Here is a 13,959-nt window from a genome sequence, read left to right on the forward strand (position 1 = left end):
AACTAAAGTGTTTTGATTTCTTATCTAATTTTTAAGAATTCTTCAAAGTTGTTTTGTATTACATTATAATACTACTTTTGCAAGGGTTTTATAAAAGGAGTATGAAGTCACACATTAGATCATAAAAGTATGAAGTCTTTTAAAAATAAAAGACTACCAAATCGAATCAACACAATCTAAAGTTGTTTGAAAATAAACAACCATCAAATTGGATTTTTTTTTGGGTATTCTCAGGATACATTCTCTTTTAATAATGTATTTTTTGGGTATGCTGAATAGTTTCACATCACTTAAGAGTTAAGGTCAAGAGAAATTTAAATATATTTTTTTCTATTGATCATCTAAAGTGTCTTTTATAGACAAAACAATGTTAGAACTCCGAGCTCAAAGACAAACAATACCTTAGATGTGAATGTTATCTCAACGGACTTGAGTCAAAACATTGACACCTTATGTGAGATTGAGAAGAAGTTTCAAAGACAAAGTCTCGTTCCCTTAACTTTTAACCGACGGGGGAATGAAAAAGTGATTCCAAAGACAAATCTTTGTTCTCCTTAGAACTCGACTGAAGGTTTGTTTCAATATGTCCAATAGTTTTATATTGCTTAGGAGTCAAGGTCAAGGACTATTTAAATACACATTCCTCCCTTAATCCTCTGATGCGTATATTAAAGACAAAATCGTGATGAAGTTTTGAACTCCAAAGTAGACAATACTTTGAATGCAATTATTTTTCTTATCATTTTTAACTAGAGGAATGAAAAAATTGTTATAAAGACAAACTCTCTCCCCGTGGAGGATTTGTTTGGTACGCTCAATATTATTTTAACATACTTAAGATCAAAATATAAATATATTTCTTGATTTTTTTTTTTAGTTTTATTTACTTAAAGTTTTATTTAAGATTTAAAGGTTGTTGAAGAGTATATACTTATAGAAAAATTATGAAAAAAAGAGTATATTTACTATCTTTTAATTTAAAGGTCTCGATAAACTACTAAAGTTGGGATAAATCTCAAAACTGAATAAAGTATGAAGAGACATTCACAAATTAGTGACAAAATTAATAAGAATCAAACGGATGTTTTTATAAAATATGAACTGTTGTTTGTCGATTAGATTAATCTTTATTATAAAAACATTATTAATACTTTGTATTGGTTTTCACTCTTATGCAAACACCAAATTGACGTAAGATTTTTATCTTGCCACCACTTTTCTTTCAATAAATTTCATGTTGTTTTCTTTTTGTCTAAGCAGATCCGCCACCAACTGTATATATAATGAATTATGAAACATGTTAGTTTCTTTTTCAGTTTGTATGAACCACTTTTTAAGCATGAAATTAGGGGTGTGAGGATGGATTAAAAGTCAAGAGTGGTTACTCTAATTTATACTAAGTCTAAAATTAGTTGAAAGTTACAACTTTAAACTTTCCCATGATTTTATAGTTTCTAATAAATTTGATCTATAATGATGCAAATAAACTCTTGCACAAACTGAACACAAATACCTACCTGCTGACAAAAACAAAGGTGTAAGTCATCCCCTTTATGCCATCTTTCAAATTTAATGATGAATAAAATTAAATATGAGATAAATTAAGGTTTATATTTAATATTTAGATATTATTATGATAGAATAAAAGCAAAACAAAGAAATATCCATCTAAAACCCCAAATTGGAAAGAAAGAAGAAGATAAGTATTAAATAGAATTGAATACCTTACATTACTTCATGTTCATTCCTTCTTCTTGTAAGCAATCCAAAAAATAAAACCTATTGATAGTTTTATTTTATTCCACTTCATCATATCTCTTTCTATGGATTTTAAAGGAGAGCAAATTTGCATTGAAGTTGTAACTTTTTCAATTTGGTATCAAATATTGTTTATAGCTCATCAACAACATTGAACTTCTTCCAACACAAGAACATGATTTAGAAACCACCTATTAGTTGGGACACTACTACATACAGCAATCAACAATTCACAGTAGTGTCTAAATCATAATTGCTAAACAATCCTCTTCAACTTGAGAATAAATTAGTTATTGGGATCCTAGAAAGTGAGAACATTTCTTCATATACAAGTACAAATGTCATCTAGAAGCGAGCCCAGCATCTAGTGCATTGTGCAATACAGTCTCCCTTGCAGTCAACATTATAACCCAAAACTTTTGGATTTCTAAGAAGAAGTTTCCTAAGAGAATTTCCGTCGATACCCCACTTTTCCTCCAGGATCTTTACATTTCCTTTCAACTCTTCTTCTAAATTACATCCAAGAATTTCTGGAAACTTTTTAAGCAACTTAGACAGATCATCATCAGAAAGATTTAAACTACTTAAATAGTCTAGTATTCCATTTACTGTCTCAAATTTGGGAACTTCTGTCTTACGTTCTTCTCCCCAATAAGGGGAATGAACAAGACCAAATGCTTTCCCAAGTATCTTGTCCTTTTCTTCATCACTAAAGTTAAATGCAGAAAGAGCTTGTTTACATGCTTCCCACATGCTTTGATCTTCATTACTTGTGATTATATTTTCTATCTGCACAGTTGAGCGCAATATCCAATGTTTGGTACAAAGATTTGAGGTCCATGTTGCTGTTGTTACACTTGGTGAAAATCTGATATTTGGCAGTGGAATACTTGATGATGCAGCAGCAAGATCAGCCTGCAAGATTATATGCAATTTTCAGACTTGGACGACCATTATTAACCTTGTCTATGAAGTTTTTATATTCTTGTTAAATGTTGCATTTCAACTCTGTCCATTGCAGATCCAAATACGCATTTTAGGACTGATGGTGCTGCGCATAAGGCATAAAAAACACAATGTGTGATAATGTTGACTGTAAAGACAGAATAAATAGCCCCATGATTAAATTCAAACCTCTGCACAGTTGTAACTCAAGGAGAACTGTCAAAGCCCGGGTTTAGTACAGTTTTAGAAAAGGTTTAGATATATAGCGTGCGTGTGTAGGAGCTCAACACTTAGTTATTCAACTCTGATATATAATTCCTCAAGATGCAGGATAAGGATAGGACATCATAGAACAAGGAACAGTGAACTTTACTTTTCTGGAGCTCTACTACAATATTTTGATTTGGTTTAGTTGTTAAAAATTAGTATTCTCTAGCAGCATATCGAAGTCTTCAATTTTCAGTTCTGAATCTTCATATATTACTTATATTGTGCAAAACAATAAAATAAAGTTCCTTGTTGAATAGGGAGTAAAAAATGTAACATATGCTAGATAACCAAGCATTTAGTATCAAGTCAACCATAACAAAATCCCCACATGTCACAATGACCAAATTGTAAAACTGTCCTTTTGTATTTTCTACTCAATTCTATTCCATGTTTCCTTACTAAAGTAATTTTAGTATCAAAGTCAACCTTCAAAATAAAAAAAAAATATGTTTTTTCAGTTCTCGTAGTTGGAGACAGTTAATACATATGCTAAAATCATAGCCTTCTTTACCTCAGTCCAATTCCACCAACAAAAATACAAAACCATGAAGCATTCTAATATACTTCTATCCTAGAAGGCTTATGAGAAATTAAACATGTTAGCACGGTAATACTTTTCAATACCACAATCCCCCTGATGATTAAATGAATGCATACAGACAAAGATGTCTCTTTTAGGACAAAAGAGCATTCACTCTTCAGTTTATAGCATAAACTAGTACCCATTCTTTGAAGAAATAACTGTCCGAAAACATTGTAAAACCCATCATTGGACCAGTTTCTTGGATTATGTACAGTGAAAAGCCTAACATAACATGGTCCTCTCCAAAAGATGGCAAACTTTACACTCTTGACTAGCTGACTGCAAGCATTTTTCCTATCAACAGACTTCTCTTTAATTTCCACAGAGCAAGCAAACACAATAACCAATCCGACAAAACTTACATGTAGTTTTTAGTGTGGTTCCCAAATCAGAATTGAAGTTTCTTCTGGGTAGTCTATATTAACCTTTGTTATAAACATTAGCTAATCATGCAGATCATCAATATGAAACTCCAATTTTGATAAAAAATAACATCAGAAGTGCTATTGGAATTCCATCTAACTTTTGTCCTAATCGCAATTCAAACAATATATCTTCTACACTTGCCTACCTCTTTACTATTTACATTTTCATTGCTAAATGCTGACAAAACAAGGGAATCCCCCAAAATTTTCTAACTGTAGCTGACTTTTTTATAGACTAGCACCGATTCTTAACTTTTTATAAAACAGATTTCAGTCCTTCTTTGGAAAGCCCTATAATGTAAACCTAAACATGAATTCTGTTTTATAAATAATTCGGGACAAACCATTTCCTGACAAACATTTTCATAAAACTAGAAAAATGTTAAAAAAGCATTTACCTTGCAAGAGCAAAAGTGTGCAGCAGAATCAATAGTAAGTAAAGGAGAATTCAACCGGTTCCCTAACATCCCTGCACTTGCAATATAACACATAAACATCTGATAACAGTAAACTTTAGCAAATTAAATATGGGAGAGAAAAGAAGGTGAAAAACAAAAAGGGTACCCAGGAAAAGCAAAAACAACTTTCCCACCTACACCATTAATTTAAAGCAAAGTCCACCCTCTAAAAGAGTCACAAAAATCAAGGACACCCAAAAAGCAAATTCCTCATATTTCTCGTGCTGAATTGAGATTTTGAATTTGATAACAGAACCAGAATTGTCCAGGGACAAGAAATGAATGAATAGCAGAAAAGAGGAAGAGAAGGATTGAAAAATTGAATGTACCAGAACGTCGATAAGGAGACAGCACCAAAGATGCAAACTTGAGACTCTCCATCAACGCCCTTATGCTTCTACGCTAATTGGCTTACCCAACACCATCACTGAAAAACAGTGTTTTTGTGGAGTCAAAGGTTCCACATTTTGGTGGTTGAGAAAATTGCAAGCAATTAAACCCTTTTGAAAATATAATTTTAAGATTGAATATCTCACATTAAAGATAAACTTTATGGTAATATAATTCTTCACAATAAAAGAATATTTTATTTTTGACATATTTTCATCTCAATCTTTAAAACATATAATAGTTAGTTATTGAGATAAATTGTCAAATTTGGTTGAAAAATAGTAGTGACAAAACCTTTGGTACTGGATGCAATATTTTTTCTATAAACTAATCATTATCGACTTAAAACATGTTTTTAAATTGTGAGTAAAACTAATCATTATTCAGTATTTCTTGTAAAAATACTTGAAAACGGAGAATAAATTAAAAAAAAAGATACATTTTGGACAGAATATTTTAGACTACAAATTATACATTAATGATAAAGTGTGAATTAAGTTTTTGTAAATAAAAAAAAAGTGGTTAGTAATAAATTTTGTACTTTAAACTTGACTAACAGAATATTTTATGAATGAGAATAAATGGCATTACTCGTGACAGCATTATGTTAACATTGCTCCTCTGGCTACGCGTATAGCATGCAATGTCTTGGGAAAATTCCCTTCCTTATTTATTATCATTCAAATCAAATTTTAAGTTTATAATCTATTTATAAATCATCAGTAATGTGAATTTAAAAACAATTATTGTAAAATTTAACATTCATAATTTTGCAATTGAGTAATTATTGTGAGTAAATGGTAGTTCTTTTATGAAACATGTGAGATCTTCTAAAAGTGGATCAAACCATGCTATAATGTGTGAGATCTTCTAAAACTAGATCAAAACACAATCCAAGTATGGTTAATGGAACCCAACAAACAATCAATAATTAACAGAGTAGAGTAATGAAATCATTCTTATTTGATATTTTTCTCTGTTGTATGGAAAAGGAAAAGAAGAAAACAGAAAGTTTAACCCAATCTTTGAATCCCAATCATTAAAAAGATGATATACTTTATTGGCCTCTAATTTCAGGGGGAAAATAAAACCCATTTCCGCCCAAGACTACGGCGGCGCACCGTCGCCGGCCACGTTTCTCTCTCTTATTTACTCAACCTCTGCTTACTGTCATACATATCCATCTTTTTTTAGATTAATAAAAGAAATTGAAAACGGGGTAACCATTTTTTTTTTCCCCAAATCACAGAAAATCAAACTTCAAACCATCGCTTGCTTCACACTCCTCTTCACCTCGTACCCACCTGAAATCTACACCTTCCCATCACACCAAAGTGTGGAAGTTTGAATCTTAGAGGAAAAGGAGCACGTGGGCAATCGGTGCTGGGTAGAGAGAGAAACAGAAACAGTGTGTGCGCATCATTGTTATGGTATGGCTCAGCAGAGGCAATCGGGAATGGAGAGGCTTGGGGTGAGAGTGGGGCCCCACGATCTGCACCACACCAACGGCGCAGGCGATCACCTCGCTGTTGGGATTCGCGGTGGCGCCGCTCACAAGCAGCAGCGGTCCCGGCGATCGGCGCGATCCGAAAGGGGCACGCAACTGTCGGTGGTGGCAATTCTTGTTTTCCTCTTCCTCGTACTTGTCGTTACTGTGCTCGTCTTCTCTTACATTTCTAGAGACGGTGAAGTTCTGCTTTTGATGAGTCTTTTATTTCTTTCTTTCTTTGATCACAATGCCTTTGTTGATTTTGGTGTTCTTGAGCACCCATGTGATGAACATTGTGGGTTTTGCATGAACTTGAGTGTGATTTCTTGTTTGGTTTTTGAATGGGAGAGGGTTTTCGAATCTGTAGTTTTTCTTGGTTAATGTTTGGTTTGGGCTGTTCAGTTGGTTGATTGGGGTTAGGTTATTTAGAAAAGTAATAGATTGAGTTCTTGGTTTCATCTATTATGATAAAATTGTTTGCTGTTGCTTCAGCATCGGAGTTCATTTTGTTCTTATTGTTACTTTTTTAGCTTAGTTTGCTTCTGGCTTTTAAAGATTGTCAATCTGTGTTGCAGAAATAAGTAACAATGGCGATGATAGTGTTGATTTAAAGAGTGAATCTGATTTTCTTACAAATGTACCTCGGATACAGAAGAAGAAAGTTCTTGACTTTGGGCATGGCTCTGGAGGACATGGCCGAGATTCAAGATATTGGGATAAGGATGATAGGAGAAGGGATGGTGATTATGATGAGGATATGATGGAGCAGACAGGTAAGGATCCTGGAGATGAAATTGCTGAAGAGGATGATGCTGTAAAGAAGGACCAAGATACCAAGTCTTCTCATGATGGCTTAAAGCGGAGAGGCGATGGCTTATATAATGAAGCTGGACGTCATGAGTTGAAAAGATATGAAGCAGAATATGAGGCTTCTTTGAAGAATCTGAGACACTCCACTGAAGATGATGGGAAACTGTTGCATGAGACTGACCTTGAAAAGAAAAATGCGTCGGATGACATTGACGATGAATATGATGATTTTTTTGATTTTAATGATGTTCAATTGGAAAACACTAGCTATAGCAAAAATATGAGAGGCGAACATTCAAATGCAAATGTGTTAGGCTTGGACAATGAAGTTCAGAAACAGAAAGAATCTAATGATTCTCTTGCTGAGGAAAACAATGATGATGTTACTTCTGAGGATATTGAAGGGGCGTCTTCCTTGAATAAAAAAATCCTTCTTGAGGGAAAAACAAATTCTAAACATGCAAGTAACTTTAATGGACAATCAACTAGAAAATCACATCCTGAAACAAAGAAGAAAGTCAGGCGACGTAAATTTTCAGGTGAAGTTCATTCTTTCTGATTTTTTTAGTAGATCTCCCAAATTATATCTGTTGCATGGAACTCCTTCTGAAAGTTATTTGCATCTGTATTCAGTATCACCATTTATTTGTTACCCATACTACTGTTGGTCATGAAGATAGAGTTGCTGGCAAATATTGTAGTTCTGTTCTGTTGCAGTGCAGGTCTTTTCGTAGTTTCTGAATAAAGGATAAAATTCTTAACCTTTTCTAACAGTTAATCTTAAAATGGGGAACTGTCTAAACTCGAGGGCTTCTTATGGGTTGGAGTAAGGGGGTATTGTCTAGATGTGTTGGGAATATAATTTGAGATATCCTTTACGTGTTGAATATGTTGTTTCTCATTTTTGTTTCTTTTCATTCTGGTGTTCTTGTTGTTTTAACTTTTAAGCCCCTCATTAGGTTACACGGTGCCTTTTCACCCCCTAATTTCTCAAATTAAATTATAAGGACTTTTAAGCATTTTTTTATCATCATAATGACCAATAGCTATTTACTCACTCGCCTGGGGGTTGGGGGTTCTGCTTTGTTTTCAGAAGGGAACCTCGTCAAACCAAACCACAATTTATCTTTCGCTGGCCTTGACTGAACCAATGGACTTTTCAGTTGGAAGTGATTTATCTCCGAAGTAGTGAACCAGTGAATACTTCACTACTTGGGTTTGTGCAACCATAGAATTAGAGTGTGGCAGCATCATAAACCACCTTTTGAGTTTATATCATTAGATACTGAAACTGAAATAATTGTTCAAATGCTCTGATTAAAAATGAAACAGTCTACATTCAAGATCACAGCTTGTGTTGCTTGGTTCCTCTTGGTTTTCCTTTTATTCCCTTTAATGAAAAGAGCCAGGGACATGGGGGATTTATGTAGACTATAGTTAGTTTGACGTATTATTTGGTTTAATGGTTACAAATTTTGTAAATGAACTTGTACTAGGCTTCCCCAAATGTGCTTCTACTTTATTTATATCTTCGGTTGGCTAAGGAATTAATAGAGCGATGATCCCTGTTTTTGATGATTTCCTGCTTTATGCCATTTGGTGAGTTACTAACAATGTTGATCCGTTGATTATTTGTCTAATCTCCTGCTTACAGTGTATTAAATTAGTATAATACTCGTGGTCTAAGGATGTAGTGGTTCTGATCAATTTATTAATGACATTTGAACACTCGAAGCCAAATATTTTAGGCTGATTGGGTGTTTGTTTAAGCTTAAAAGTAATGTGCTTTTGAAAAAAATGACTATTAATTAGATATGTAGCATGAACACTGGGCATGACACGGACACCGGGCATGACACAGACCAGATACTGACACATACACCACACAGATACTATGTGTGTATTGAACATCATTATGAATTATTTAATTTGACAATTAAGATTAGTATATTTAAAATTATCTGTAAAAAGTTAGTCAATATAACAATTTGAACATATTATTACCTAATACAAAAAAAAAAAAAAATCCATCTATCTAAAGTCCAAAAAGTGAAAAGAGGATATAATTTATTTAAGAAATTTCACCCTCTTCTTGATCATCGTCATTCAAAAAGACACTCTAGACAAGGTTCATCTAAAGACAAATTAACAACTTCAAAAATTCCACAATATATGAATATATGATATGACAATAAATAAAAACATTCCTAATAATACATATATAATCTAAATATTCATGCCACTCCTAATTTTTAAACTACAATAGAAACTTAACCATTAAGTTTCTGCCTTTCTAACTTATAAAAGAAATCGTGTCTGCCTTTATTGATGGTGTGTCGTGTCTTAGTTGTGTTGGAGCTGTGTGAGAGGTTTTAAATTTGACATTTCAGCAGAGTATATGATACATGTTTTACAAGTGTCATAAGCGTGTCAGCGTCCGATATGTGGTGGACACAAGGACAAACCATTGAAGATGCTTCTCCGAACTTCATAGTTAACTAGTGATTCTTGTAAAAGCAGAAGTTACTTATGTCTGCTCTTAATTAAAAAAAAGTGTAGTTTCCATCCATGATTTTGAAAACAGCTTCAGGACTAGATTATTTCAATAAGCTAAAAGTAACTTGTCAAAATAAGCTGTTTCCTGCTTCTTTTTTGGCTTCTGCTTTTCTAAAAGAAGTTTAAACGAACATCTTCAAAAAAATATAATGTGTTTTTTCTGTAAAAAAATTGTTTTTTTTTTCTTATAAAGGATCAAACAAACTCACACATTAGCTGTAGAAAAGCAGCAAGTTTCTGGTTTTTTATTTCATGTCTAGGACTAAATATATGAATACCTATTAATGTTTTAAGATGTGCTTTGGACGTCTTTGATTTATGGTCTATCAACCAGGAGATGATTATGTAGATATGGAAGTCAAGATTAAATAACATTTAGAATATAAGTTTCAATTATATCTTATATCTCCTGCAAGATTTTGAGGGCGGGAGGGCATGTATATTTTATTTAAAAACAGATAAATTGGACATTGAAGTTGGTTTATAATTTGTTAAAAAATAATAGATAATATTTAAAAAATGTGATGTTTTTTCTTTGTTTAATAAATTTCTTGTTGAAATTGATTCCATAGAAATCTCAGATCTGTATAAACAGTTTATGTGTGATTACTTTTTTTGTCTTTTTGCTTCCTGCTTTCACCGTTTTTCCTCATGTATCTAAGTGTGAGAAAGATTTACTAAATGACGTTCTTAAAATTGATTTAAGACCTGTTTACAGACTATTAATATAGTTTATGAATATCTCCAACTTTATATAGACATATCTAATTGTTTTTGTTTTTTTATTGTTTTAAGCCCTCTTTGGACTTTCTATCATTCCTAGAAGTGGTTTTGTTCATAATATTTTCTCTATCACCACCACTTTTATCACAAGTATAAAATATAAGAAAGAAGATTTTGTTGACATGTTACCTATTTAACAGGATCCTGTGAGATGAAATTGTTAAACTCAACTTCACAGCTTGTAGAACCCCTAGAAAGTCGAAAATTTGCAAGATTTAACTTACATTACACAGAGATGGAAGAGAAGCCCCTTGGAGAAGAACAATGGGTTCCCAGATTTGCAGGCCATCAGAGCTTAGAAGAGAGAGAAAGTTCATTTTTGGCACGTGATCAGAAAATAAACTGTGGTTTTGTTAAAGGTCCTGAAGGGTCTCAAAGTACTGGATTTGACTTGACAGAAGACGATACAAGTTACATCAGCAGGTGCCACATTGCTGTGATTTCATGCATATTTGGAAATTCTGATCGTTTGAGGATCCCAGCCACCAAAACGGTAATTGGTCTACTTTATCTTTTAGTTCAGTTTGTCGGTTGGAGATGCATTCGGGGGTTAAGAATCACTTATGAATTTTCTAGTAAAAATGTTACTCTATTCAAAGTTCAATTTAAGTATGGCAGTGCTCTATTCTCTGTGAGGCATCTATAATCTATTATATAAAATTAATAATCTTTTATTACCCAAGGATAATAGTTTAAGGTTACCAACTGATATAATCTTTTACTTTATTTTCACAAAATTGCATTTTTTTATTCGCATTGAATGTTTTGGTTTTGACACTGAGTTGTTGGAACTATTGGAAATTTGGGGATAGTCATCAACTTTTGATGTAATTGCCAGAGTATGTTTTATTTATTGATCCAAATCATTGTGGTTTCAGGTCACTCGATTGTCGAGGAAGAATGTCTGCTTTGTTATGTTTACTGATGAAATTACAATACGGACACTCTCTTCTGAAGGGCATGTGCCTGATAGAATGGGTTTCATTGGCTTTTGGAAGTTGGTGGTAGTGAAGAATCTACCATATGATGATATGCGAAGAGTGGGCAAAATACCTAAGTTGTTGCCACATCGACTTTTTCCTTTTGCAAGGTGAGACTGATATGAGAAAGCATAGGTGGTGTAATTTCGAAATTAACAGTAATGATGTTTTAAATTATGATGACTGCTATGTGGCATTAAACACCACAAAAGATGTGTTGATGATGTTTTCACTTTAAGATAAAATGGTAAAATTTTATTTAGCTGATTCTAACATTTGATTCTTTTATTATGCACACCAAATCGTTGTGTTGGAAATAGTGTATTGTAAAGGAGAAACTAAAGAGTGTGACCATAGGTTTTTATTACCAATAAAGGGCCTTATAACTGCACAAAGGTTACTGCTTGATAAATCTTTGATGGGGTTGAATGTTGAAAGAGATTTGTGTGGAGTATTATATCAAATTTTAATTAATGATTTATTGGCTTGAACATACTTGGGATTAAGGCTTCATTATACTTGTGGATGCTACTGTGTGTTCCAATGTTTTATAAGTTGGAGGTGTTTCAGTAAAAAATCTAGACTGCCTTAGTATGTAATACAACTAATGGCTTAAATTATAGTGATTCTTTTAATTCCCCAACCTTTCTAGCCTAAACCAACTTAGAAAATGAATCTTTGTGCATTTCCTTATTTTAGAATTTTGGGTTTTGGAACATTTAAGTCCTTATTGCAATGGGGATTAACAAAAATGTGAACTTATTTTGTATTTAGTTCTGTACATAGGTATCTGAAATCTTTGGAAAGGGTTCTTATTGATTTTCTTTGTTATTAGTTAATTATTTAGTTACTGTTTGTTTCATGTATAATTTTCTTTTCTTAGATTTTCAATTTTCATTTCAGGTATTCAATTTGGTTGGATAGCAAATTACGGCTGCAGCTTGATCCTTTACTTATCTTGGAGTACTTTTTGTGGCGAAAGGGTTATGAATTTGCAATATCCAATCACTATGATCGGCATTGTGTGTGGGAAGAAGTAGCACAGAACAAGAAATTGAACAAGTATAATCACACAGTTATAGATCAACAATTTTCATTTTACCGGGCCGATGGAATGGAAAGATTTGATGCATCGGATCCAAACAAGCTTCTTCCAAGCAGTATGTTCTTTTAAGTATTTATTTTCTGTCAATTCTCCGAAGCTGTTGATTAAATGAACTGAAGTGATTTACAAAATCTTGACAGATGTACCTGAAGGTTCTTTTATTATTAGAGCGCACACTCCAATGTCAAATTTATTTTCTTGTCTTTGGTTCAATGAAGTTGATCGGTTCACTCCTCGTGATCAGCTGAGTTTTGCATATACATATCAGAAGCTGAGAAGGATGAATGCAGACAAACCTTTTCATCTGAATATGTTCAAGGTGAGGCAATATAAGCTCAGCTACATGTAGAAAGATTATTGGTGGTGCTGTAACAGTAGATGGTGGTCGGCGATGAAAGTAGCATTAATGGTTTTTTGTTGTTCTTCTATGTCCAGGACTGTGAAAGGAGACACATAGCCAAGTTGTTCCGTCATAGATTGGATGAGAAGAAGACACATCATTAAAATACACCAGAATAATGCCAGTTTTTATCAACATTTTTATGATATGACATGATGTACTTGGCCAGTGTTTTCTGTATCTGTTGAAGTTGTGATTCCCTGCTGCTGAGCATCTGCTGCAGAGTGTGACAACAACATGATGATTCAGTGACTTGTGCTTCAGCACAGGTGTTTGCCATGAAAGTGAAGTGGTGTTTCTCAAAGTATGATCTACTACAGTGCTGCTGCTGTGTCACAACATAATTTTGTGGTTATGTTTTATCATATTACCTGTATCCGTCATTTGTGACATAATTCATTTATGCCCTGGCAGACAACAAACAAAGCATCAAATGACTCACTCCCTCTCCATCACTTCCAGTATCTCATTTTTCTTTTCTAAATTGGGATTGTTTGTATGTATAAATTTTTGATAGGCCATTAACACTCACCTTAGAAATCTCACCCGTCATTCTTATTGATTTTATTATAATTAAACATTTCATTACTAAGCACGGATGAGTTGTTAAATTAAATGTGTAACACTTTCTCTACTACTACATAGTTCAAATACCTCTCTGTCTCCCTTTCTTTTTTTGTTACTGGAAACATTTGCTTTTCTTATGAAAAAGATTATTTGTTCTGCTTAAATCTTGTACTTTCCAGAGAAACATTTTGGACCTTAGTTTTTGTTTCATTTGACATTGTTCTTTATATAAAAGAAAAAATTAATATTTGGAACTTTGATTTGTTTATTATCTTTTCTTAATCTTTGTAATAGCTGATTGTTTTTAGGATGAGTCGGTTGAAAACTGTTTCATCAAATCAACTCAAGTTTTCACAAATTTCTGCAGATAAACAATGTATCATTTATCCATCTATACAACAGCTGTGAGTGTTTTCAATAGTACTGACAAACTGATCATG

At 33.1% G+C, this 13,959-nt stretch overlaps 2 protein-coding genes across 3 annotated transcripts; one reads left to right on the forward strand and one right to left on the reverse strand.

The window, feature by feature from the left end:
• Positions 1-1,845: 1,845 nt before the first annotated feature.
• On the reverse strand, positions 1,846-4,964 carry LOC137827641 (Mitochondrial transcription termination factor family protein). 2 transcript variants are annotated; one of them, XM_068633854.2, is made up of 3 exons: positions 4,769-4,964; positions 4,380-4,450; positions 1,846-2,673 (listed from the first exon to the last, which is right to left on the reverse strand). In XM_068633854.2, the coding sequence occupies exons 1-3, from the start codon at positions 4,818-4,820 to the stop codon at positions 2,104-2,106; spliced, it is 693 nt and encodes a 230-aa protein (XP_068489955.1). In that variant the 5' UTR covers positions 4,821-4,964; the 3' UTR covers positions 1,846-2,103. The 2 variants fall into 2 exon arrangements, with proteins under 2 accessions (XP_068489955.1, XP_068489956.1); XM_068633855.2 differs by having other exon boundaries at positions 4,574-4,777.
• Positions 4,965-5,672: 708 nt separating this feature from the next.
• On the forward strand, positions 5,673-13,623 carry LOC137827857 (uncharacterized). Its single transcript, XM_068634211.2, has 7 exons — positions 5,673-6,514; positions 6,894-7,667; positions 10,608-10,960; positions 11,346-11,557; positions 12,351-12,607; positions 12,693-12,871; positions 12,988-13,623. Exons 1-7 carry the CDS (start codon positions 6,262-6,264, stop codon positions 13,054-13,056), a joined length of 2,097 nt encoding a protein of 698 aa, XP_068490312.1. The 5' UTR covers positions 5,673-6,261; the 3' UTR covers positions 13,057-13,623.
• Positions 13,624-13,959: the final 336 nt, after the last annotated feature.

This window comes from Phaseolus vulgaris, chromosome 7 (assembly GCF_051622355.1).
Source record: "Phaseolus vulgaris cultivar YP4 chromosome 7, ASM5162235v1, whole genome shotgun sequence".
NCBI classification, from domain to species: Eukaryota; Viridiplantae; Streptophyta; class Magnoliopsida; order Fabales; family Fabaceae; genus Phaseolus; species Phaseolus vulgaris.